Source organism: Ursus americanus, chromosome 27, assembly GCF_024610735.1.
Source record: "Ursus americanus isolate L20-20 chromosome 27, mUrsAme1.1.p, whole genome shotgun sequence".
Classification (NCBI taxonomy): domain Eukaryota; kingdom Metazoa; phylum Chordata; class Mammalia; order Carnivora; family Ursidae; genus Ursus; species Ursus americanus.
The window spans coordinates 25,491,538-25,518,665 of NC_142153.1; the positions used below are offsets into that span (position 1 = coordinate 25,491,538).

Consider the following 27,128-nt stretch of genomic DNA (forward strand, 5'->3'; position numbering starts at 1 on the left):
GACACTAAACCGACTGAGCCACCCACGTGCCCCATCACAGTTGTCTTTTATTACTGAGCAGTATTCCACAGTACGGAAGTTTATTTATCCCTTTACCCACCAAGGGACATATGTGTTGTTGTCAGGTTTTGGTAATTATAAGCAAAGCTGCTACAGATATTCATGATATTCGTGTACAGGCTTTTGTGTGAGTGTGAACTTTCATTTCTCTCTGGCAAACACCTAGGAGCAGGGTTGCTGAATGACATGGTGAGTATACATCTAACATCACAAGAACTTTCCCAGCTATTTTTCGGAATGGCTGTGCCACCTCCCAACCTCACCAGCAGTGTATGGTGCTCTGCGTCTCTGCTACAGGACTGTCAATGCACTTTATAATTTAGCTGTTCTGGTAAATATGTGGTGGTATCTCCTTGTGGCTGTAAATCGTGTTTCTCTAATGACGTTGACACATTTTCATCTGCATATCTTTGGTAGAGTGTGTTCAAAAAAATGCTTTTGGCTATTTTTTGTTTGGGTTGTTTCTTATTTTTGAGTTTTGAGAGTTCTTTATATATTTTGGATTTAAGTCTTTTGTCAGATGAGATGTGCAAATGTTTTCTCCTGGCTTCCTTAGAATGTTCTTCATGGAGTGTAGTTTTTACACTTGATGAAGTATCATTTATCACTTTTCCTTTTATACATCATGTGTTACACATCGTATCTAAGAACTTTAGGGACACCTGGGTGGCTCAGTTGGTTAAGCATCTGACTTTGGCTCAGGTCATGATCCCCGGATCCTGGGATCCAGCCCCCGCATCGGGCTCTGTGCTCAGCAGGGAGTCTGCTTCTCCCTCCCCTACTGCCCCTCCCCCAATCATGTTCTCTTTCTCTCTCTCTCTCAAATAAATAAATAAAATTTAAAAAAAAAACTCTCCATCTAAACCTGGGTCATACCCTATGTACTTTTAAGAATTTTATCATTCTACATTTTAGTCTGATCCATTCTGAGGTAATCTTTGTATATGGTGTGAGACACAGGTCCAGTTTTGGTCTGTAGATGTCCAGCACCTTTTACTGAAAAGTCTTACCTTTCTCCACTGAATTGCCTTTGGTTCTTGGTCAAAAACCAGTGGGCCATATTTGTGGGTCTATTTCTGGACTCTCCATTGTTTCATTATCTGTCTTCCCAGACACTGAATTGCCTTGATTACAGAGGCTTTAAAGGATGCCTTAAAAATCAGACCATGTTAGTCCTCCAACTTTGTTCTTCTCTTTCTAAATTGTTTTAACTATGCTAGTTCCTTTCTCTCTCTATATATATGTATGTATACATGTATATGTGTATCGTTTAGAATACACATATAGTCATACATGTATATATACATGTATATACATATGTACATATATACATGTATATGTATATAGTTTAGAATCAGTTTATCTATATCTTCGAAGAATTGTCCTGAGGTTTTAATTGGGAATGTATTGAATCTCTAGACTGTTTTAGGGAGGAGTGACATTTTAACTATACTGAGTCTTCCAATCCATGAACATAGTATGTCTCTCCATTTATCAGTTCTTTAATTTTTTTAACCAGTATTTTATAGTTTTCAGCATACAGATTCTGCACATATTTTTATGTCATTGAGTATTTCAAGGTCACCCCTGTATTATTACATCCTTATATCTTGGCAATTTGTTCTAAGAGCTTTTTTGTAGATTTCTTGCAATTGTCTACATGGACAATCATGGTGTCTATGAATAGACATAGTACCATTTCTTCCTCTCTCACCTAAATGTCTTTTACTTCATTTTCTTACTTTATTGCAGTTGTACTTCATTCATTCACTCATGTGACCAAGTGGCCCAGGTTCTACCTGAGCCCTGGAAGTTCACCAAATAGCATTTTCCACTTCCTGCCTTTCCCATGTATAGTGGTTAATCCCACATAAAGTTACCATATGCTAAATTTGCATCTGGCTCTGTTTCTATGTGTGATTAGTGGGAGAATATTGGCAGTACCCCGAGCAGAAACACGGAGGCATCAAGAGAGTTCGTCTTTACACATGGCAACAGTAAATACTGATTCTCATGTCTGACCTCTCTGCTCAAAGTCCCAGAAGAATAGATTGGGTACAGAATCAAGCACAGATGTATATCCTCATAAATGATAAAGTACATTTTTTCCTCTGACACAGGAGGGAAGGAAGAGCCAACTGATAAAGACACAGAAACACTGTGAATTGGAGAGAAGGAAGACAGGGTATTCATCCATGGAAGCTAGAGTTATAAATGATATTTCTTACAAATAAATGGGGATCAGTACATATATATAATTAGGTAAGGTAGTCCCCAATTGCCACCAGTGCAAACAGTACTTTTTGGGGGGAATTTCAAAACTTTTCACTTCATGACTTTAAGCACTAATGTCACAAACATCTTATACCAGAGAGCTGCGGGGTTAAGTCATGACACAGAAAAAAGACCATAGCCATTCTTAAAAATACATCTGCAGTTTGTTTGCATATTATAATTCTACTGGTTTAAATTAACATAGGATTAATATAATACAGTCTTAGGGGGAGGAGGAAGGAGGTTGGATATGTAGCATATTCAATATAGTAACACAAGTAAGAAATGACAGTACTCTCATCAGAGAGCAATGCTTTGGAGAGACCATAGGTTGAGGATCAAAGTAAAAATAGAAAGAGTAACAATCTCAATTTCTATGAATAATGAAAACAATGATTTAAAAAAAAAAGCTACCTTTAATGCACAGAAATAAGGGCAAGTAATGTTACAGATAGATATGCGCAAGATAAAACATATCCAAATGGGATTAAATGAACATGTTTCATCCTAAGTAAATCCATCTGTAAAAACAATCACTGAATTCTTTTGGCTTTTTAAACCATCACTAACATAGGTCACATTATTTCTTGGTCAAACACAGAAGAAAGTTCATTTGACTGTGAGAACACGCATTTTGTGTTTTCATTCCAAGCCTGTTCTAATCTTATTTCTGCCAGTGGCTGAGGTCTGTATCCAGAAGGCCACTCTTCTGCTTTCGGTCCTCACCACACTCCTGTTCCCCAGGGATCAGCAGTGGCTGGAGGTTTGGGGCCAAAGGGAGAAGAGATCAGGGAGAGAACAGGAATGGGATTCACGGCTCATAGGAAAGTGTACAAATTCACATGAATGCGAATCTAGTGATCCAGTGTCACCAACTCGGGATGACCACATCTATGACAACACCTTCTGTTTTCACATATGTACTTCCAACATCTGCTTACATAGTGGCTTACCCATTCATAAGAGAGAATCCAGCAGCCACGCGCGATTCCCAGCAGCACATTCAGTGTTCGCAGGGGCTTCCCAGTGAGCACGTGAGTCGTAGTGTCACACACTTCCCGGGCAAATGAAAAGCCCTTCAATTTATTCACAACCTGGATGACGAGGTTCTGCTTTCTGTTAAATAGGAGGAAACAAATCAACAAAATGACTATGTTACCTACATAGGAACATCGAGGTGATTACATTGAATAATAATTAAAAAAAAAAAAACTAGAAAGCTAAAATTCTATGATGATCTCAGCTACGGAGCTCACATTTTAATTTCTTTACAATCAATGACTTAAAATCTGGGAAATAAAAAAACTTCAGTTTTCAGCTCCAACTGTCTATTTTAATGGCTGATGAAGCTGCCCCAGGCTATAAGTGTCTTTGCCGCATGTCCATGGGCAGGAACACAGCCAGCATCAGAAGGGCCCCGGCTCTTCCCACCACTATTACTTCTCAGACAGATCTGAACCAACCTCTGCATGGTCAGGACCAAGCTTATCACTTGCTTATTTTATTTGAAATATAACATTTATTAGAATTCACACATACAGTTTTTTCTAGTAAGAGGGGGAAAAGGGTCCTTTTCGTTACATTATCAGATCAAACCTTATGGCCAATGTGGCAGAGCCTCCTTATTTTTGCAAAGCCCATCATCATTTGTCTTCTGGTCTGTCATTCCATTGGTACCTTAAGTACCTTTTAAGAAATATATATTCTTCCCATCTAACTTCCTCACCAAATTACTCATCATTTTTCCTCTCTTCCCTTTACGATCACCTTACTAAATAAAGCCCTTGGTTCTGACACATTGCATTTCCCTCTCCCTCCCAGCAAGTTTTGGAAATCCCCCAATGAAATACAGAGGACATGAAGGGCTTTCTAAGACACACTATGACGTACACAGTGAGTTAAGAGATAAATTTCTCTCCTCTCCAAAAACTATTATGAAGACAAAGAGGCTGCTCTTGCCCCTGCGTCGAGTGTCTCTAACAGTGCCCCGTCCTTCCTAGTTTTGTCACTACCGTCTTGGGCGTGTCAATCTCAAGACCTGTTTCTTTACATGAGAAATGAAAGGGCGGTACTGTATCACACTTTAAGTTCTTAGAGATCCCTAAGGCAAAAAAAGACTAACGGGTCAAGATCTGGGGCCTATCACCACTTCAACTAGAGAATCTGTGCTTATTGGGGTGATGGAAAATATTAAATTGGGGAGAAATGTAAAGAAAACAAAAGCATAAGTGAAAAGCTCTAAACCATATGCTCCCCAGAACCCTGCATTTCCACATGTCGACGATTTTCCTTACTCCAGGTCTGGCAGCTGCCTGCTCTTTGTTGGATGTGTTAATCAAGAACAAGTGTGTCTGCGAGACGCGGCCGATCAACGCGGCATCGGGACGTCTAAGTCTTGTTCTTAACTTCAGACAAGAAGTATGTGTGGGGGGAAGAAAAATAAAAAGAGAATATGGCCTAAATGGAAGTTTGATTTTCAAAACTTTGATGGAGAAAATAACTATTTACTAATGTGTTTTATACTGGGGGCAAAAATACAGATTCTAAAAAATATCACACCCACCATACTCAATTTTCACTTCCATATTAGACAATTTGGAATGTTCAGTATATTTCATGAGATCAACAAAAATTGTGAGCGTGCTCCTTCTTCACTAGCTAACGTATGGTGTTTGAGCCATTGGTCCTTTTGATTTCACATGCCATGGGTGGGAAAAGGATCCTACAACAGAAAGTATTATAAGCATGCATTTTTTTACAGGCTATTTTTCACTGAAATGTCCCAACGTTTTGACGAATGCCTTAAAACATTACAACGTATGATTGATACTAAAAAAAAAACCAAAACAAACAAAAAATAAAACATCCCCCCACCCCCAGTTTTCCCCTTTAAACAGGAATTGAAAAATCTTTACAAAGAATATGGTGCTATATTTTTGTTGGATATGCTATATATTGTGTTAAATGTTTAAGGAAGATGATAAGAACGTGTCAGCAAGCTATTAACTCTTTCCCAAAATGTGTAGACAGCGGCTTTCATAGAGCTGTACAGAGCTTCCCAGCAAAGTGTTTCTTTAAGAACTTTGAGGGAATCCCCCAGTGATGCTCCATTTATTGAACTTTCATGGGGTAGAAGTGGTAGACACAAAGAGACAGTAAATAGGAAGAAGCAAGAGGAACAGCAAAATACTAGAATACCTCTTAATGTTACGTAAACAACTCAGAAAGTCTTCGGCGCTAAACCGCTCACAGTTTTCTAACCACCGTTTTTATTTCCAGCGTTCTTCTAACTCCAACATCAGTTACACAGAGTAACAGCAAAACAGCGCAAAGCTCCGAGCTGCCTTAAAAGCGCAGCATCACGGTATATGAAAGAAAAGTCTGAAATTTTACATTGAGCAGAAAGTTATCAAAACAATGAGTACTTACTCAGATGGCATGCTTGTCATGACTAATGTTCTTGTTGGCTAGAGATTTCAAAAGAGAAGGAACAAAAAACAGTCAGAAGTATAAAAAACATTTTTCCCACAGAAATTAACTTTAATACATTTTTTGAAAAGTTACATCACTTAAAAAATAAACATTTAAGCATATATCAAAGTAAAAAAACTTTATATTCCTGGAAAAAAAAAAAAAAACCAGCCCGAGAGATACAAACTCAGATACTATTCCTAAACTAATCCAAAATAATTCCAGAACATGAGGTAGAGGAGCGGGGGTGGGAAGTCTATTCCCCTAGTTAGCTGGCAGACCTCTAAATGTGCCATCCTGCTTAGGGACCTGTGAGGAAGAAGACTGTGAGAAGGCATTTTTCGCAGGATGAAGAGCCGTTTTCCTAAGGTTTCTAGACAACTCTAGCCCTGCCTCAGTCACACATATACAGTACTGCTTGTGCTGCTGGGTGCCTGGGTCCCTCAAATGCTTTACCCTCTTGCACACAGAAGCTCAGATAATGGGACTGCTTACGCATGGGTTAGCATCTGCTATTAATTGGAATGGTAAAGTTTCTTTTTTTTTGAAAATAAGTTTTTAAATACTTTTTTTTACTTACATAGACAGATGCTGATGGCATAAAAAACATATATATTAAGTGCTTTGGAAATATGTCATTAGAAATATAAATTCCCCTAAATTTCTACCAGCCAGAAATGACTACTGTTTAATAATTTGGTATATATTCTGTCAAATGTTCTTTCCATTGGAGTGTGTGTATATGTACAATTAAAATAAAATGAACTCACATTATCCACACATTTTTGTAACTGAGATGATACACTTTGAATGCAGACAACTGTGTAGTGTAACAATGAACTAACCATCACACACTTACTGTGTCTTGAAGGACCATGCGAATAAATGAGGAGAAGGAACAAAAGGCATTCAGAGGACCCTATGTGGACACGCATGATGGAGTCGAGGGGCCTGTGTACTGTACAGGTGTATTTGGGGAAGGTGGAGGAAAGAGAATGAAGAGATAATATCAGTCAAAAAGATACTCAAAGGAAGAACTCCAGTGGCAGATGTGCTGACTCAGGATGACCACTGACCTCTTGGCAGTTGTCCCTCCAGAGTAGTCTATTGTTAGCTCTCCTCTGTTTCGGATACAAAGGGAACAACTACAGCAGTTTGTGGGCTGAGTCTGGAGACTCTAGGAGTCTCTAGTCACCAGGGGAGATTCTGGTGGAACCTAGTCATGATCTTCAACGTTATCCTTGCATGAAAGCTATGCAGGCCCAGTGATGTGACCAGCCCCAAATAAAGTCCAAGAGGCGCTCCTTCCACGACATCCACTTTCTTCTGTAGAACCATCCAAAAGATGCCAGTAGAATGTCATCTGTGGAAAGTAACCCATGGAGTGAAGGGGAAGGGAACAGGAAATCTCCTGACTTCTCCAATGCTAGGCTTCATCTCCATGGCTTTGCCCTTCTTTACCTGCACCCCCTCTCCAGGTGAGCTTTCACACATCCTCATGGCTTTACATACCAGCCACATGCTGACGATTCCCAATTTCATATCTCTAGCACAGACCTATTTCCTGATATCCCGACTCAAATATTCTACTGCCTACATGATAAAGAGGGCCATCTGGAGGTCTAACAAGAATCTTTAATTCGACATGTCTGAAACTGAGACACTGTTCCAGTCAGACAATTAGGCAAAAAAAAAAAAAAAAGAAATAAAAGACACCCAAATTGGAAAAGAAGTAAAGCTATCTCTATTCATAAATGAGATGATCTCATATGCAGAAAACTCTAAAGAACCCAGAAAAACGTTAGAACTCATAAATGAATCCAGCAAAGTCGCAGGATACAAAAATTAGTGTGCAAAAATCAGTTGTATTTCTATACATGAATAATCATCAGAAAAGGAAATTAAGAAATAATTTCATTTATATTAGTGTCCAAAGGAATAAAATATTTGGGAATAAAGTTAATAAAAGAGACATAAAAAACCATACACTGAATATTAAAAAAAAAAACATCGAGGAAAGAAATATGAAAAGACCTCAATACATGGAAAGACATCCTGTGTTCATGCACTGGAAAATTAAATATTGTAGGATGACAAGACTGTCTAAAGCACCTTTAGTGCAAGCTCTACCAAAATCCCAGTGGTGAGTTTTGGAGAAATGGAAAAACACATCCCAAAATTCATATGGAATTCCAAGAAAACCCAAATAGCCAAAATAATCTGGAAAAAGAAACACAAAGCTGGAGACCTGACACTTCCCAATTTCAAAACCTACTACAAAACTACAGTAATCAACACTGTATGGTGCTGCCATAAGAACAGATATGAATACAGAGCTGAAAGTCCAGAAATAAACTCTCACATCTAAGGTCAACTAATTTTTGACCAGGGCGGGTGCCAAGACCACTCATGTGTAAAGAACAGTCTCTTCAACAAATGGTGCTGGTAGAACAGACAGCCACAGACAAAATGATGTGGGACCCCTGCTTTACACCACATATAAAAATTAACTCAAAGTAGATCAAAGACCTACATTTAAGAGCTAAAGTTATAGAACTCTCAGAAGAAAACAAAAAGGAAAATCTTCATGACCCTGAATTTGGCAATAGTTCCTTAAACAGGGCACCAAAAGCACAGGCAAAAAGAAAAAAATAAATCGGAATTCATCAAAATTAAAAACTTTGATGCATCAAAAACTACTATCAAGAGAATGAGAAAGATAACCCACAGAATAGGAGAAAATATTTGCCAATCATATATCTGAGAAGTGTTAATACCCAGAATACATATAACTCAACAACAACAAAAAGACAACAACACATTTTAAAAATGGGCAGGGGCTCCTGGGTGACTCAGTCAGTGTCGCGTTCAACTCTTGATTTTGACTCAGGTCCTGGGAAGGTGCCCCTCATCAGGCTCTGTGCTCAGCGCAGAGTCTGCTTGAGATTTTTCCCTCTCCCTCTACCCCTCCTGCTTGTGCTCTTGCCCTCTCTCTTTTTCTCTCTTAAATAAATAAATCTTCTTTAAAAAAAGGACAAATAACTTGAATAGACGTTTCTTCCAAAGAAGAAAAGCAAATGGACAACGAGCACATGGAAAGATGCTCAACATCACTAAACTGTCAAATCCAAAATGAAATCTCAGTGAGATACCCCTTCCTGCCTGCTAGGTTGGCTACAATCAAAAACGTGGAAAATAACAAGGATTGATTTAAAAAAAAAAATGATGCCTCTATTGTGGAAAACAGTTTTGTGGTTCCTCAAAAAGTTAAACCCAGAATTACCATACAGTCAAAACACTTACTCCGAGGTATATACCAAAAAGGATTGAAAACAGGGACTCAGATACTTGTGCGAGAATTGTCGTCACAGCATTATTCATAAGAGCCAAAGTGTGGAAACTGCCTACGTGCCCAACAATAGATGAGTGGATATGATTAATCTGGTGTTTACGCACAATACATTATTATTATCCAGCCATAAAAAGTAATGAGGCTCTAATACATATGACAACAGTGCTAAGTGAAAAAAGCCAGACACACAAGACAAATATTGTATGACTCTACTTATATAAAATATCTAGCATAGGTAAATTCATAGAGGCAGAAAATAGAACAGGGTCCCAGGCTGGGGTGGGGAGTGGGGAGTTGTGGCTTAATGAGTTCCAAGTTTTATTTTGGAGTGAAGAAAATGTTCTGGAAGGAGAGAGTGATGATGATTGCATAACACTGAACACTGCCACTGAACCGTACCTTAAAAATGGTTAAAATGGCAAATGTTATGTTGTACATATTTTATCATGATAAAACAATTTCACTACCAATCTTCTCTCCCAAATCCACTCCTTCCACTGGTTTAGTGGCAATTCCCGTCCTGCTCAGGTCAAAAGCATTTTCATCATCATTCTCTTCATTACTTTCTCATACCCCACATTCAATCCATCAACTCATCCTATCAACTCAACCTTGCAGATGTATCTAGAATCTGACCGCTTCTCATCAACTCCACTCGTGACGTGCCAGCATCTCACATGGGTCACTGTCAAAGCCACTTAAATCATCTCCCTGCTAAATTCCCAGAGACTTCAGTTAACGCCCAATGAACAATCAGAGCCAAACTATGAAAACACACATTTGATTGCGTCCCTCTTATTCTCCTAGCCTCTGGTGGCTTCATGTCTCACTCTTCATATATATGAACATGTGAATATAATCTACTAATCTATTACTATCACTCAAAAAAAGAAAATCGTGAATATGACCCCTGTTAAGTCTGAGTGGAGGAAGGTCAGACAGTTAAGTCAACCAGAACCTTGACAGCCAGGGGAGATCCCTCCTAGGCTGAGGGGGAGAAACGGTTGTATATAAGGAAACTCAGACCCCAAAATAAAAGTCTAAATGAAAAGAAAAAATAAAAAGAAGGCAAAACAAACAAACAATCTGACTTGTAGATGTCTGATAAGGAATCTAGAAGAGAAAGGGTCATTGACACGGTCCAGCCCCAGAACCTACAAGAGACAAGCTCTCCCTAGAGTCCCGTGCTAACAAGTGCTGTGATCGAGAGCACACGTTCAGACTGGTGTGACAAATATTCCTGGCCTGAAATACAGTGATGAGACAGAAGGAGCAATGTTGTTATTAAGAGTAAGCATGTTTACTTATCTGTTCTTATAAATTATGCATGAGAAGACATATCCAATAGAATTCCCTCGTTTAATCAAGGAAGCTCTTTATACAATGATATGGATTGATACCTGCAACTTATTTTAAAATGAATAACAAAATAAGATGGTTGACAGATAGATACATGATAGATGACAAATAGATGAAAAGGAAATATTTAAAAGATTAGTTGTAGAATCAAGGCTGAAGGAGAAAACTGTGAAATATTTTGAAATGAACAAAAGATTACTGGATATCTTCAATGGACACCTATGTGTTGTTCAGCACACACACCCTTCAGGGTTATCTGTGTCTATGGGGTTTATGCCTTTCCTCCTCTTTTGAGCTATTTTACAACTCTATTAGTTGTAGAAAATTGATAGGAATGCAAATTATTCTTGTCTATAGAAATGCAAATTCTGGGGAGCCTGGGTGGCTCAGTCTTTAAGCATCTGCCTTCCGCTCAGGGTGTGATCCCAGGGTCCTGGGATTGAGCCCCACATCAGGCTCCTCCGCTGGGAGCCTGCTTCTTCCTCTCCCACTCGCCCTGCTTGTGTTCCCTCTCTTGCTGGCTGTCTCTCTCTCTGTCAAATAAATAAATAAAATCTTAAAAAAAAAAAAGAAATGCAAATTCTGTGCAGTGGACATTCAAGTGACTTCCCTCTCCCAGTGGCGACAAAGCCATGTCCGAACTCTTAACGGTCCATTAACACGTCTCCTCTGTGGATTCTTCCACAGGACAAAACAACTTCCCATTCTCATCATTAATTAATGAGTTAAATAAAATCTTTAATACATACTCATATTCTATTAGTGAGAAAGTTTTGATGTATCTTTTAAAAATGATCTTTTAACAGTTATGAAGGTTTGCCACTAAGTTGCCCAACAGATTCATCTGCTAAAGGTTAGCAGCCTCTTTCAGACAGAAGCCGCTCATCTTTGCCACCAGAGAACACTCCACAGGCAGCTTGAGCCCAGGAAGTTCTATTACTGGCTCCCCGAGCTGAATGCCAAGTGGCAATAGAACTTCACTGGCTCTGTTTCTCTAATTTTAACTTTCCTCTCCACTTGTTTTGTTTTGTTTCATTAATGGATGAATTATTCTCCGTTAGTGGAAGCAATGCTTAGGAATTTGTTTTTATGGTCTACTTGGTGTTCTATATAAATTAATTAATGGATTATAAAGATTTATTCTTTTTTGGTAAGAGACCATAGAGGACTGGGTTTATTAGCCTTTTTATGTTTTTCTTTTTTTCTGCTTGCTTATTTGCCCATTTTGGAGCTAAAATCAATTAAGACTATTCATGCCCACAAGGAAGGAGAATAGCTCCTTGAAATCTGGACTGGTTTTAGTATTTCTGTCTTTATTCTTGACCAGTGACTGAAATTATAACTAACTCAGAAATGTTTTAAGAATTCAAATTCACATAATGTGTTTAGAAATTATTATTAGTTTAATAATTTTAGCTTAATGAAAATAGTTACGTCTTCTCTGAATTCTCTATGTAAGTATAATATAAACATACATTTTATTCTACTTGAGTTTATTTTTCCTAGACTTAGACAGGTTTACTGGTCAAATAAATAAGATTACTCCTCTATCACGATTAAGATTATAAAAAATGTAAATTTATGACAAATCATTATTCTAACAAACTTTTTAATATCAATACTAATTGTATTTTGTAATAAGTCAGTGTGAAGATAATTTCCAGGATCTTTAGTAGTAAATTAATTAAACAAGGAGGCCATTAGACTAAGGTGGTTCCAAAGCCTTAGCAGCCTACATAAGCAAGCCAAAACCAGAGCCTGTAAACCCCTTCAGGTTAAAAAATCAAAACCAAAGAACAACCAGTCACAAACAGCCAACTAAGCTTTCCCACATAAGGCAACCGCTTAAGCTGTAGCCAATCAAATAATGTGCTTGCATTGATTCCACCTCTTCTCATGGCCTTGGAGCACTCCCAACCACTAACCATTTGTCAGTGCCTGATTCAAATAAAATTTTGCTCAAATAAACTAAAGAATTTTTTAATTATATTTTTAAGATTTTATTTATTTGAAAGAAAGACAGAGATAGTGAGAGAGAGAGCACAAGCAGGGAAGAGAGGGAGAAGCAGGGTCCCCGCTGCGCAGGGACTGGATCCAACGGGGCTGGATCCCAGGACCCCAGGATCATGTCTTGAGCTAAGTCAGACGCTTAACCGACTGAGCCACCCAGGTGCCCTCCCTTAAAATTCTTAATATGTTTCAGTTTATCTTTTATTAGGTAACATAAACCTTGGACAGAGATTAATTTAAAAATATTGTTGGATACAAGGCAGCTGGGTGGCACAGTTGGTTGAGCAACCAACTCTTAGTTTCGGCTCAGGTCATGATCTCAGGGTCTTGGGATCAAGCCCTGCGTGGGGCTCTGTGCTCAGCGAGGAGTCTGCTTGGGACTTTCTCTCGCTCTCCCTCTGCCCCTCCACTCGCTCTCTCTCTCTCCCTAAAATAAATAAATCTTCTTTAAAAAAAAAAAATTGTTTCAGGGCACCTGGGTGGCTCAGTCGTTAAGCGTCTGCCTTCGGCTCAGGGCGTGATCCCGGCGTTATGGGATCGAGCCCCACATCAGGCTCCTCCGCTGGAAGCCTGCTTCTTCCTCTCCCACTCCCCCTGCTTGTGTTCCCTCTCTCACTGGCTGTCTCTCTCCCTGTCAAATAAATAAATAAAATCTTAAAAAATAATAAAATAAAATAAAATAAAAAAATAAAAAAATTGTTTCATAACTCAGTAATTTATAAGAGAGAAGACTGAAACACTGATTACTAAGCAGAGTTATAATTTTTCTATATTTTTGCTTTTTGTGTGCCATACAGAAGCTTGATCTTTGGGTCATGTCAATGAACATGTTCATTTTTGCAACTTTAAAAGGGTGTAAAAGAGACATAGGGTAGGACGGTGTAATGGAAGACTTGGTCTGCTAACATGCCTATGTAAGATGGACATTTCTCAATTGTTCTCCCCAGTTTTCTGTGACATAGAACTTAGTAACTTTGGCTAAAAATAGATAATATGAATTACACTTACACTTAGAGTAATACAGAGGAATACAATTGTGCATGAGTCTGTTTTTAAAAAAAAAAATTATGTTTCTTAAAGCAGTGGTTTTCAGGTTTTGAGATCTCTGGACTCCCTTATACTATTGGGACTCTATTGAGGAACCCAAAGAGTCTTTGTTTTTGTGGATTACGGCCATCATAGAAATTAAAACTGAAAAACTTCAAAAATATTTATTGACGCACTTAAAGACAGCAAGAAGCACACACTGCCTGTTAACAGAAATAGCATCTTGGTGTTACTGGTCAGGTGTTGGGTCCAGATGAACGCAGCTCTGGGCTTAAGTAAAGCGTCAGTTTGCCACAAGATAAGAAAAGGCATACTGAAGAACAAAACTTGGAAAGTTCACTTAACTTGCTTTAGTTTATAATACTTGAGTCTGAAGGAAAGTTCAAAATGTGTTCAATTTTAGTCAATTGCACCTGATGTTGACGGGCTGTTTTTATGGTTACTGATTATTGCCTACAAGGCAAAAGGCCAGTTTTACTTTTCTGCATAACCTGCTTAGAAAGCAAAGACTGTGTTACCGAAGAATGATCTTTCCTTTATGTTGAATATATGACGCCCGTGATGAAGGAAGTAAAGTTTGTTCACTTAGGTTACAGCCTATGCTTGTCTTTAAATGTTTTCTTGCCACTATGATGAGATGACTTACCCGCTATTGTTTCTCAGGCACACGTGATCCTATCTTAAGGATCTGTGTGAATCCTGTCTGGTAACTTTTTTGATTTTTGCCTTCTCTAAGTTGGATCCTAACTGTACATAAGTAAAACTTGAAGGATATCACTTACACCTAAAACAAACCTTTGACATTTCTCGTTGGAAATCACAGAAATATGATTTTACTTGTAAGAGAACTGTCAGGTAATTAGGTTGAACGTGTCACTAGTGCCGAGTTCCACGTAACATCAGAAGGGCCACTCGGCCTGTCTAGGCGAGCATTTAATAGGTACACTGTTATCAGTATAAATAACTCAGAGTCCTAGGTTTCGAGGAAAGTCCTTGATACTGGTTTTGACCCTATTGTCCATAGTGTTTTTACCTTTGAGGAAAACACTGGCCAGCTGCTTTCCTAACAGTTGTGTTGAGTTTTCTTCTATTTAGGGTGTTCTAGTCCTACTATGCTGCTATTAGACAAAGTAAGTGTTACAATCTCAGTTATTAGATTGTTAATTTGGTGAGGGTCCTGCTTCTGTAATTTAAATCTAGCATCTGGTAGGCCAGTGGCTTTCAACTGGGGATGCACATCAGACTTACCTATTTTTTCTTCATAAAAATATAGATGCCCAGGACCTAATGTGGCTCACGAAATCTCTTGATATTCTGACATGTCCTTAGCATATTTATTGTGTCTCGGGAACATTATACTACTTCTCAAGATTTGTTTCCTCCATAAAAATTAGGTTGATCCTTTTGAAACAGAGAAACTGAAGGACTCCATTTTAAAAATCTGCTTTTGCTCCTTGTCCTGCTTCTATTCCTGCTAGGACCTGCACCCATTTTACGCATGCCTCAGAATGCAAATAGGGTATGTCCTCCTTGTAGGGCAGAAAGAGTGAACGATTTCTCCAGAATAGAAAACATGTCAGGAGGGACCAGGAGAGAATGATGGGAGGAGCCATCACATGTGTTTTCCAGACCACCGACCCTACAATCTCGATGCCAAGACCCCCTGGCTCCGAGGAAGGTTTGACTTACAAAGGTCACCGGGCCCTTGTCTTTGTTCTAATGGGCTCCTGGATGCCTGAGAGGACATGTGCACCAGGCCACAGTCCTCGAACAAAGACAAGACTCTCTCCTTTCTGAGTCTCCCAGACGCTTTGTCTGCACCTGTTCTCTATACCTTCAATAAACTGCATTCACCTCCTGCTGGCTTGTGTTTGATTTCTGTCCTGTGCGCAGCCAGGGACCTCCCTGGCTGGTCCTGCAGGACCCCCTCGGCGGGTCTGGCCCTCCTACATCATTTTCACAAATAAATGTGTTTTTTTAAACATTTTGTAAATCAGAGATAATGCCTACTGACTTCTTTGAAAACATGTTTAATTGGTTTTCTTAAAGAAATTTTGCTTAATTTTTTGGTAATCATTTTATTATTTTGTTTGGCTTGCCATAAAACCACCAAATTTCCCTCAGTAATATTACTCTTACATCAGACCTTTCACATTTGAAAGTTAGGAGTAATAAATTGACCCTAGCCGGTTTAAGTCTACAGATAGTTTTGTTTCTGCAATAAGCTATAGGCAGAGCCTATGACCTCAACACGGGACTTGTCAGAACCCCATAGAAAAGGGAGGTACCAAGGTATTCAAACTCCTGACACTTCACAGAATAAACAGGCTTCTCACGGCGCTGCTGAGATAGCTCTCAGATTCCCAGACCTCCATCTGGTCGACAGCAGACCGCTCTGTGAGACATGAACTCAAGCTCCCACAGAACAGAACTAACTACACAGGATTAAATGCAGGAAATTCTGTGTGCTTGTGGACTTGGAATAATGTTGATATTGCCTTAATGTTGTACTTTGTGAACATTTCTCTTTCTTCTTAAGCTATCTGTAATTCAGAAGAATACAGTAGACACTACTTCCACAAACTGAAATAGAACATTTTAAAATGATACCTGATTTTCAAAAACTGCCTTGAAATTTGGAATCTTTTACTAAGTCTTTTTGTTCTCCAAGGCAGTACAGATTTTTGTATAGTTTCAGAATATGTTCTCCATCTTACCAGAATATAATTGGAAAACCTGGTTATGAAACCAGGCCTTGCCTAGAATGTTGTATTTGAGAATAATGCTCACTTAATCAGGTCTGGCTAGCGTCTCTGAAGGAGCTGAGGCTGCCTTTCCTCAGGGCGCCAAGTCCTCCTGGGAAGACTGCCCTGGTACCCAGCTTGGAGTCCCAGCCTCACAGATGCTGTGGAAGGTCACTTCCGGAACAGGCAAGACAGTTAGGATATTCTGAGGACCTCCAGAAGAGAAATCCACCGAAATTTATGGGTACTATGGATAAAATTTGGTGGAGAGTTGTCAGGCTTGGTATTTAAACTTGGGGCAGCAAATAACAGAGGGAAACAAAGGCCAATCCAAAATCACTCATGAAAATGTTCAGACGGACGTTAATTTTATTTGTTCAATATAGCATGGCTCTGGGTTTTACAAGCATCCCCCAGAAGGCCAGCACACACCCTTGCTGCCCCTGTGTAAATACTCAGGCATGAGTTTATAATCAAGAATAATCCTTTTTGAGATCATTTGATCACAAAAGAAAAAAAAAAAAAACCAAACTTGTACAGAAACATTGTGGAGAAGACCTTGAGACAGAACAAAAGATTTTTGGGTGATGCTAATGGGCAACTATGAATTGTTGGAGGACACAGCCTCTGAGTTATTGGATTCAGTGGACTTGATGTTCTTCACCGTCTCTGAGCTACAGACAAGCCTGTCAGAGACAGAAGGCTGTTACCGTGTCGTAGCATTTTTGTCCACTGACCTGCTAAATCAGCATGGTGGGTGGGGGTCAAACGACTTCCCTTTCCGTGAGGAAAAGGCCAGTCTTGCACCTAGGAAGGCATTTTGGCGTTCCTAAAGGTCTATCAGTGTGCATACTCACTGGGCTCTCCTTCGAACAACAGCTTTCTGGTTCCTTCCTTAAGACATGAGCTAAATAACAACAGGTTTTTATTAGTAAGAAATTCATGACCGCCACCCTCTTAAAAAAGTACCTCACTGTACAATTCTTTTACTGTTTCTCAGTTGAAAAATGGTTCTAATACACTTTTAAAAATGCAATTCTGCTACGTATCTTTTAATTGGCCAGGCACACGACCGCTAATGCAACACAACTCAAGTCAAGGTGGTACAGTGAGGCCCACAGCCGCCCCGCCTGCAGCCAGCATTTCAGCACGTTCTGTGGAGCTGAATAAAATTTCTATATATGAAAGTCAATGTACTGTGCATCTTCACAGAAGGCTATCACTCCTGGAAAATCCACAAAACATAAGAATCAACTGTGCAAAAAGAGTATATCAAGTCCAAGAAATACGATCAGCTGCTAGCAGACCCAGACCAAGATCTTTCTGCAGCTCACTTGTCCTTGTCTCCATACTTGACAGGGCACTTGGCCTGTCCTTATCTCACGGGTCTCATCTGAGAAATGAGATAATGAATTACTCCCAGAGGGCTACGCGATTAATAATTCTGTTGAAAGTAAATATTAATGCTAGCAGTTTTGTAAATTATAACCTTCACAGTATGTAATTTCATGAGAATACAAACATTTCTTAACTTAGTCCTTTATTGATGTAACCTTTGCTGTGTGTCACATTTCACCAATGGTAATAAAGACACGGAAAAAATGTGGCCACTTTATTCTCTCTAATGATGGTAACCTGATGCTTCTCTAGCCCGCACCATTCCCCACCCCGTGAAATCTATATGAAAGGTGATATCCAGAGTGTAAAAATCTAATGAGAATCCATAAGCCTTGTTTACCATTACTGGAAAAGACCAAAAAAAGACGAGCTAACATTTATTAGAAACAACCAGATTCAATGTTGAAAAATTAAACAGCTCTTTACAACTGAGACCTAGATTTACCCGTCCTGTAAGATGCGTCCCTATTCTATTAAAAGTTGATTCTCCACGACACTGTTGAACTTCACCTGTGCCCTGTGCCCTAAAACACAGAGCACAAGTTAAAAAAGCTTCCCACCCTTTTGTGCTCTGAGAAAAGCGTAATTGAAAGGACCACCCTTCTCTCTCGTGCTGCAAGAGAGAACTATTAAAACCACAGGCCAAAATGGCATCACTTGAGCCGGGCCGAGTCCCCAGTCCCTACCCTCACCGCAGTTTCAACCTCCCCCAGAAATGCAGTCTTAACCATCAGTCAGGAGTTTTCCGGTCTGTATCAGTGAGGTAATCTGCGACATGAGCCTCCTCAATCCCCCACAGGAAGGTGAGGTCATCAGCATAAGACCCCCTGCCCTTCCCATTAAAGGAAGGTGATCTTGCCTGAAACAATCCTTTCTTTTCTTGTGCCCTAGACTCCTTCCTATAAAAACTTTCCATTTTGTACAACTCCCAGGTGGCTCCCCTCTACGTGCTAGATGCAGTGCTGCTAGATTCACGAAAGCCCATCAGATCTTCAAATTTACTCAGCTGAATTTTATTTTTTAACGGGATGCACGGCCACCCTTCCTCAGTGACTCAGGTAAGACCATCGCCATCCTCATCACGATTACCCTGAGACTTGTTAATGATACCCTAGTCTACCTGTCTCTGCAAAAGCATGGGCCCCGATATTCCTCATGGAGGAAGATGGTCCCTATAACAACAGTCCGCATACAAAGTTTTTAATTATCTTGTGCATTTTGTTCCTCTCAGTTTTGGTGGGTGGCTCAGATGGACTTGTTCGTCCTTCTTCACAGTCCCTGCACAACTTCCTGACTGGTGATCTATGGGCCCAACATTGAGTCCAGCTCCTGATTCTGTCCTCTAAACTCTTGTCTCCTGAAACCCTGGTAAGAACTTGATTCTGATTCCTTTTGAGTATTTACTTGATTTCTGGTGCCAGCTTCCTTTGGCTTTATAAACTGACCATTCAGTTAGATCTGTAAAGGGGATGATAGTTTATAGAGATCTTTGTTGTGTGAAAAATGATAATCTGCCTTTTTAGTTTTTTTCTATTTATTTTTCTACTTTGAGCTCAAAACTGTTATGTGTTTCATGCCATCAAGTGCATATCCAGACTGAGTTTTGTATTACCATGTTTATGCTTGAACCACAAGTAAAATTCTAGAATTGAAATTACGAGCTCTGTGTGTCTCCATGCATGTATGCCTGCAATTCACACGTCTGAAATAAGCGTCATGAGATATTACCAAATGACATTATAAAATTTCTTAAAGAAGCTCTATTGTAATTGGCTTAGAAAGAAGACCTATAGGGACACCTGGGTGGCTCAGTCGTTAAACGTCTGCCTTCAGCTCAGGGCGTGATCCCGGCGTTCTGGGATCGAGCCCCACATCGGGCTCCTCCGCTGGGAGCCTGCTTCTTCCTCTCCCACTCCCCCTGCTTGTGTTCCCTCCCTCGCTGGCTGTCTCTCTCTCCGTCAAATGAATAAATAAAATATTTAAAAAAAAAAAAAAAAGAGAGAGAGAGAGAAGGTCATTTCTTCCTTTTATTAAAAAAAAAAAAAGACCTATAAATTGAACATTCCTAAAATCCCCAGAAATTAAGGAAATTGCACTCCCAGTATTTTCGACATTCAAAAAAGGAAGGAAGGAAGGAAGGAAGGAAGGAAGGAAGGAAGGAAGGAAGGAAGGAAGAAAGAAACTATCCTCATAGAAACCCAAATGTTTTAACAATTCAAGTTCACATATTTTGGTAAATCTCTGGCAAATGAGATTAGCTGAATTTATTTTTGGCTTATTAAAAACACCTATCTCTTTTCTGAGTATTCAGATATAAGCATAATAAAATAGTACATTTTTATTCTTGTACATGTTCTTCCTAATCTTATACAGGCTTACTGATTGAATAAGTGAGCATTACTTCTATTTAATGTTTAAGATTATGAAAAATATAAATTTGTATTTAACCAAATTGAATCATTTTTTGATAATATTTTACTTTAACGGAAGCTGTGTTTTACATTATGAAATCTTTAAGATAATTTCCAAGATATTTAGGTAACTTAAAACCTTCATCTAATACTAAACTGAATTAATTCATGGATATTCACTAATCAATGCTTAGTAAGACAGAATACAGAAATTCTAACTAAGCATATATTTTGTAGCAATACTTTGAAAGAAATACAACTGTGTACATACTTCTGTTTTTCAAGAACAAGAATAGCTCTATCCTGAAGGGGTAGGGTTTTAGTTTCTGAACCCAACTGCACTCTTCCAGCTTGCTGAAGACCCCAAAAAGTTTCTTTATGGGTTTTTAATAACTATCAACATAGGTCCACTTGAACATATCCAATCATAAACCCACTGCATGTTAACAATATCTTACTAATATTATGAAATTATTTCTGACTCTGCAGCACCCCTGAGATTGGTCCTAAAGTGTCAGATTGTTCCAGAACACGAAAGGAAATCATAAAAGACAAAATGTGGAATGAACTTCATCCTGGTTTATATCTGAGATTGAAAATCTATGACATGAGCAAAAACCTTAGCAAAGTTTGCTCTGTATTGACAGGTTCATTTCCTTGGTTTACTGTTAACTGCTTTCATCTAAAATGTAAAGTGTCATTCATTCATTCATTCATTCACTCATTCATTCATTCATTTTTCTGCATAACTTGTTTAAATAACAAAGATTCTGTGTTTTACCAGAATAACCTTCCATAGTTTGTGTTGACTTTACTGCTTCCTTGACTATTTAAGAGACCTAGTCATTTAAAAAACAGGTAAGGCATTTTAAATTTCTATTATCTCTATGTTTACTTGTAAAATCTTTTCTTGTCACTTTGACTAAGGAAGTAATCAAGTACTGTTTCTAAGTAACCTATGATCCTATCTTAATCAAATGCTCAAAGTTTCCTGACAACTTTTGATATTTTGCCATCCCACATTCAAATCCCTAAAGCTGTCTTTGAGATTTCCCAGAGACACCTGGAAAATCACAAATATTTTTTTCTTCCACCATATGGAAAGAGAGATGTTAGAAATAATTAGGTCAGTGTGATTATGTTACCATTGATGAGTTGTATGGGAGGAGTTGTCAAATCAGAAACGACACTTAGTCATCCTCAAGCTAAATTTGTGTAAAACGTTATTAATACACAGGTCCTTAGGTCCTACTCTAGACTCATAGGACCTCTTGACTTGACCATCTTGATATATTCTCGGTCCACTCTGATTACATGTTTAGGATATCCATGTTATATTATATCTTGGGGTTATTCTGTTATACCTGAAGACTTTTTTTCTATAAAGATTATGTTCTTCCATTTTAATAATTATGTGAAATTACTCTTCTTGGAAATTACTCTTCTTTGAAAACAGTGCTAACAATTATGCTTATAGATGTTGACTACACCGTTTCTGGTTGCCTTTGTGTTCATACTGCAACAATGTTCCCCGTCAGCTGTGTTATTCTACCCTTGTCAGACCTCTCACTTTTCAGAGTTATCAGTAATTCATTGGTCACAGCTATCTAGAACCTTTGTCACCTCCAGATCCTTGTTTCACTGTGATGCTTCCTGACCAGCGTTTCTTCAAAACGCTGTCTCTCTCTATAGGCCAGAGTGATGTCTTCAAAAGAAAGACCCTCTTAAAAGCCTATGGGAAAGGACTATGCCCAATGATTCCGGTGCAGTCTTCTGATGGCATCATTTAAACAATGCTGAATCCCTACCTGGGGATTCAGTCAGGATTTCCAGAATTCTAGTGGAGAAGCTGATGGGCTCATGATACTAACCCAAGTTTAAGCAAAGTGAGAATTAATTACATAGGCCTATATGAACTACTGAGGAAGGACTGTGGCTTCTATTTGGAATATTTTAATGTTCTACTTTCTGAACATAAGGAAGTCCTTGCTCTTCTTATGCTGTCTGTATCTTAAAACAATTCAGTGGACAAAGCTTTTGCAAAAACAAAGGACATATTTAGAAACGGTATCTGAGTCTTCCCCACCCGGCCCCTCCAGAATTTGGAAATTCAATATTATTTAGTGTTCTTGCTTTCAGGGCAATATAATTATGCCTAGATTTAAAAAGAATCTGCCTTGCTTGCTACCAGGACATAACTGAAAAAACTGGTTAAGTAACCATGGTCTCGGCTGCAAGATCATATTTGAGAATAATGTTCGCTTAATCAACAACGACCAGACCCTTTCAAGGAACCAAGGGCAGACTTTATGGCACCAGTGCTTGCCCAAGCCCTCCTGGGGAAAACAAGCCAGGCACCTGGCTTCCAGGGTTCCTGATTTACAGATGAGCAAAAAAGATCCCTTTGTAGGGGCCCAAGAACTAGAGGACATGCTGGAGACCACAGAAAAAGAGAACTGATGCAAATGTGTGGATACTGAAGGTGAAATCTGACAGCAAACTCTTGGCTTGGCTTCCTAGTCCCAAGAGGCTTCTAAATGTACAATCTAAGACTCCTTACGAAAACTTCCTGCAAACTATTCTTGCTACACCTACGTAAATAAATCTAACGAGGCCAGTCTTATTTTGCGATCATAAATAATCTCTCTTTGATTATTAGAGGAGGGACTATGGGAAAATAATTGCGTCTCTGTGGGAAACTATGCGTTGTTTACACCACGCATCCTGGAATGCCAGGATATCGGATCCTAGCCGTGCTCGCTGTCTGAGTTATTTTGCACCTCTTTGTACGCTGCAGGGAACGGACGGATATGAAAACTCCGCTTTCTCTGGTAGAGATTCACTTGACTTCCTTTTTCCCTACGGAAAAACCAGTTTCCATCCCTACCTGCATACTGGCCCCATTCCTGTTGCCTTGCCCTAATTATCAGTCCTTACCAATTTCCAATTTCTCTGGTTTGCTGCAATATCTGGCTACAACCTCTCAAACTTGTGTTCCAAATTTTTCCCCACCTGATTCAGCATCACTAAGAACTAGCACCTGACTGCCCGATCTGGACTGTGTGGACTCTAGTCACCTTGAAAACGACAATTCTGCCCAGTTTAAAGAAACCCAGAGCTGAAGCCCGTGTGACCACCCATGAGCAGGGTCCTCTCTAGACAGACCATGAGGAAGTGTGGCACAATGCTCAGGTTACGCATGCCTTTCAGGACAGGTAAGCACACCTGTGGACAACCTGGCTGGAGACCCTCCAAACAACAGTTCACGCTGTAAAACTGGGAGATGCTCCTCCGCCGACCCCTGGGACCCACTGAACTGGTTCCGCTCAGGGCTCAGCTCCTGACTCTAGACGAGAATGTAACCTTCTATAGAAATTTCTGTCATTCCTTTTCATTTTAGGGATCCTTATTTTAAGATGCCTGATCTCCAGGACGCTTAAACAACGGACCTTTGCCATCACCTCTCAACACATAGAACCGACACCAGCGAGAGTCCTCAAGAGACTCATTCTTAGACTCTAGTTTGCCTCCCAGGTTATGATTGCCTCTCAGTTGTTCAGGGAGGAATGATATTCACTTGGGACTGATGGTAACACTGACAACATGAATGTCAAGCGCTGTGCTCCTGGAAAACAGGGCTGGTCCTCCCGCTGTGTCCGAGGAAAAGGCTAACCCCAAAGGACCACTTTGCTCCCCCCAAATCCAAGAAAAGACCCATTACCACCTTTTTCCTTCATGACTCCCTTGTTTACCTGACTATGAAACCCCAGCTTTCACCTTTGCTCTGAGCACCCCTCACTAAGGAATGATTTCCAAATTACAATGCTCTGAATAAAATCATCCCCTTGGCTGCCTAGTACATGTTGTCTTTCATATCTTCTACACACTTTTTTTTAACTCCTGGGAACAGAGCTTTGATAAAGGTTGTGGTTAATCAAGAAGCAATAATCTCATCAGATCTACTTAAGTTTTAATTTCAAATGTGAAGTTTACCCTCTTTGGTCAGTTTTGAATGAAAAGTGATGAAAAGATGAGAAATCCTTGAATAATTAATGGAAGCAGAATCATCCAATTCCTAAGAAAGAATAATATAAGATACTAAATACCCATTCAATCTTTAAAAACTAAATGAGCCGGAACAATTCATCAATCATCTCGTAGTGATACGAGAAAAAAGATTCTTGCCCCAGAGGGGGGACATCTAAAGAAAAATGTGACCAAGCTACAACTTGGAGAAGGAAAAGGAGTTTGGCAGATAGGGTAGGGCAGACATCCTGGACAGGATGAACAAATAATACAAAGAAATATTCGTGAAATTAGTGGCTCCATGGAGTATCTAAAGTAGTTTGTATGGATTCAACAAGATGTCAGTCATGATCGGTTTTACAAAAGCTTCCTTAAGACAGCAAAGAGGATACATTTCGGGAAGAATTATGAAAAGATAGGACATAAGGTCAAAAGATATAATAAGGAGCTATTGCAAAAAAAAAAAAAAAAAAAAAACCAGCCTGGATGAGAGATGGTGGAGGTCACGGGTTTAATTGCATTCATCAGACATGAGAAAAAAACACGAGCGTAAAGCACGCATCTTAACATTCTAGTTATAAGTACGAAGATCTCAGCAATGAAAAAAAGTATGATAAAACTGTATGGACAGACTGAAGAAAAGCTGACATCTTTACTGTATTATTTGCGATATATTAATATAAAATTCAACTTTCCCACTCCTGCTCATACATTCAAGTAAGACGTGGTATCGATTATAGAATGCCTATTACAGAGAAAGAAAAAACAACTGTTATGTTTCTAACATTGTTGTTCAGTGAAAAGGAAAATGTAGGGCTCTGTTCCTTAAAAAGGAAAAGCACTTGTCCCAGTACAGCTACACAGCACCAAGGAGGAATCAAAGCAAACACTGAAAGGCAACCCTTGAAACCATCTACTGAACAGTGAGAAATCACAAATATAAAACACTGCATTTAATTTCAGCAAAAGCATTTTCTGCAATTCTAAAGCAGTGAGTGGTGGAAGAAAAGATATTTAGGAAATAGTCTGATTGGTTTTTGTTTTAGTATTATCAAGGGTAGGTCAAATTAAACAAATGTGCTTGTTTTATTGGTGACAAAAACACTTTAAAAGATAAACACTCTTTGAAATGGGTTTTGGGTTTAGGTACCATTTCGTAAGTAAACAGTGAACGTCTTCTCTGAAAAAGGGAGCGAAATTAAATAATCACACATTTGCCAAGATTATTGATTCTGTTCACTAGAAATACAGCTCACATACCTACCTGCGCCTTACCAGAATCAGATATTTACATGAACTTTTTTTTTTAAGATTTATTTATTTATTTGACAGAGAGAGAGAGAGAGGCAGCAAGAGAGGGAACACGAGCAAGGGGGAGTGGGAGAGGAAGAAGCAGGCCTCCCGCCAAGCAGGGAGCCCAATGTGGGGCTCAATCCCAGAACGCTGGGATCACGGCCTGAGCCAAAGGCAGACACTTAACAACTGAGCCACCCAGGCACCTCTACATGAACTTCTAATAGAGCGAAGATAAAAAAGAGCAAGTCAAATATGAGAAGTGATACATTCTGGAAAATGTCCTCAGATTGCCTCCTGAGGATATTCTGTTCTCTAAATCCCTGGAAGCTGCATCACTTTAAGTGTCTTAAGACAGACTCACTCTGGATCCAAGAGAATGCAGGTTTCTCAAACACGCAGCTCCCCTAGATGTGTGCTTTGTACTGCTGAGATCCCCTTTTTAATCTGATGATAAATTCTATGCTCTCAAGCTGGGCTCCCTGCAGAAAAATGGGGCAAAAACCTTTAATTTTCTTTTATTAATTTTTTCATAACTTAATTTTCCTCCCTTATATCTTTTTTCCTTATGTGAAATTTGTTTTCCATTAGGAGGATTCCGGAGACTTCACATTTCTAAAAAATGTAATCCCTTTCCAAATGTTCCCAAATAACACAATACTAGTGATCAATAAATCATCAGTATCAACTCTCAATACTTACATATTGTAGAAGATTAATTTTTATAGTAAAAATAAAAATAAGCATAGAGAAAATGTACAACCAAGGTATTCATCAATACCCAATTTGTTTAAAAAAAAAAAAAAAAGGAATACACGTGCATTACCTCACTTACTGGGATGCATTTTCAAACAAACTTAATGTCTAAAACTAAAACCCCCTTGAGTGCACACATACACCCAGTGCCTGGCTCTGAATGTGCAGAACGGGAGGCAGTGAGGCTCTAAATGCAATGAGGACGCTGTTCCCGAGTGAATGTTTGTGTCCCCAGCCTCCATATGGAGAAACCCTAACCCCCAGTGTAATGGCATTTGGAGGTGGGGCCTTAGGGAGGCCACGAGGTCAGGAGGGTGGAGCCCTCACGCGTGGGATTCGTGCCCACACAAGAGTCCCAGACAGCTCCCCTGCCCCTTGGGCCATGTGAGGACGCAGAAGACGAACCAGGAAGCGGACCCTCACCAGACTCCGAATCTGCCGGACCTTGATCCCAGCCTCCCTGCCTGCAGAACTGTGAGAAATAAATGTCTGCTGTTGACACGCCACCCAGTCTATGGTGTCCTGTTAAGGTGGCCCCCACAGATGAAGACGCCGAATGCCAGACCTTGTGTTCACACAGTCCGTTCTCCGCTCAGCGGAATGGCGTCCCAAGGAAAAACTGGGCCAGGGCAGGGAAAGCAAACGTGAGTATACAGCACGTATTCTAGAAAAAGAAGAAGTCCTGAAAGAAGAACAGAGCGTGGGGGAAGGACAGCTCACAGGGGCTCTCTCCCTGGCTGAATCTGGGACACCGTGAGCACCCTCCTCCCAGAACATAGGACAGCAGTGAATTATAAGAGTCTGTGAGTCCACACGGTACATAGTGGGAGAAGGGGGTCTCAAGGGCATAAAGGAGGGCAGGGGAGTGGAGGGCTGGTCCTGGTCACATGCCGTCACCTACAGAGACAGCCACTGGGCTTCTGAGCC

The 27,128-nt window shown here is 39.6% G+C and overlaps 1 protein-coding gene across 4 annotated transcripts in view; it reads right to left on the reverse strand.

The window, feature by feature from the left end:
• Positions 1-27,128, reverse strand: part of MCPH1 (microcephalin 1) — a 242,014-nt gene that overhangs the window by 149,468 nt on the left and 65,418 nt on the right. For all 4 annotated transcript variants that reach the window (XR_015721989.1, XR_015721988.1, XM_087856471.1 and 1 more), the window contains exons 10-11: positions 5,764-5,801; positions 3,288-3,450 (exon numbers count right to left, since the gene is read on the reverse strand). Coding sequence is in view for 2 of the 4 variants with exons in the window: in XM_087856471.1 (XP_087712597.1) it covers positions 3,288-3,450; positions 5,764-5,801 (201 nt within the window). In the remaining 2 variants the exon portion in view is untranslated. The remainder of the gene's footprint in view (positions 1-3,287; positions 3,451-5,763; positions 5,802-27,128) is intronic.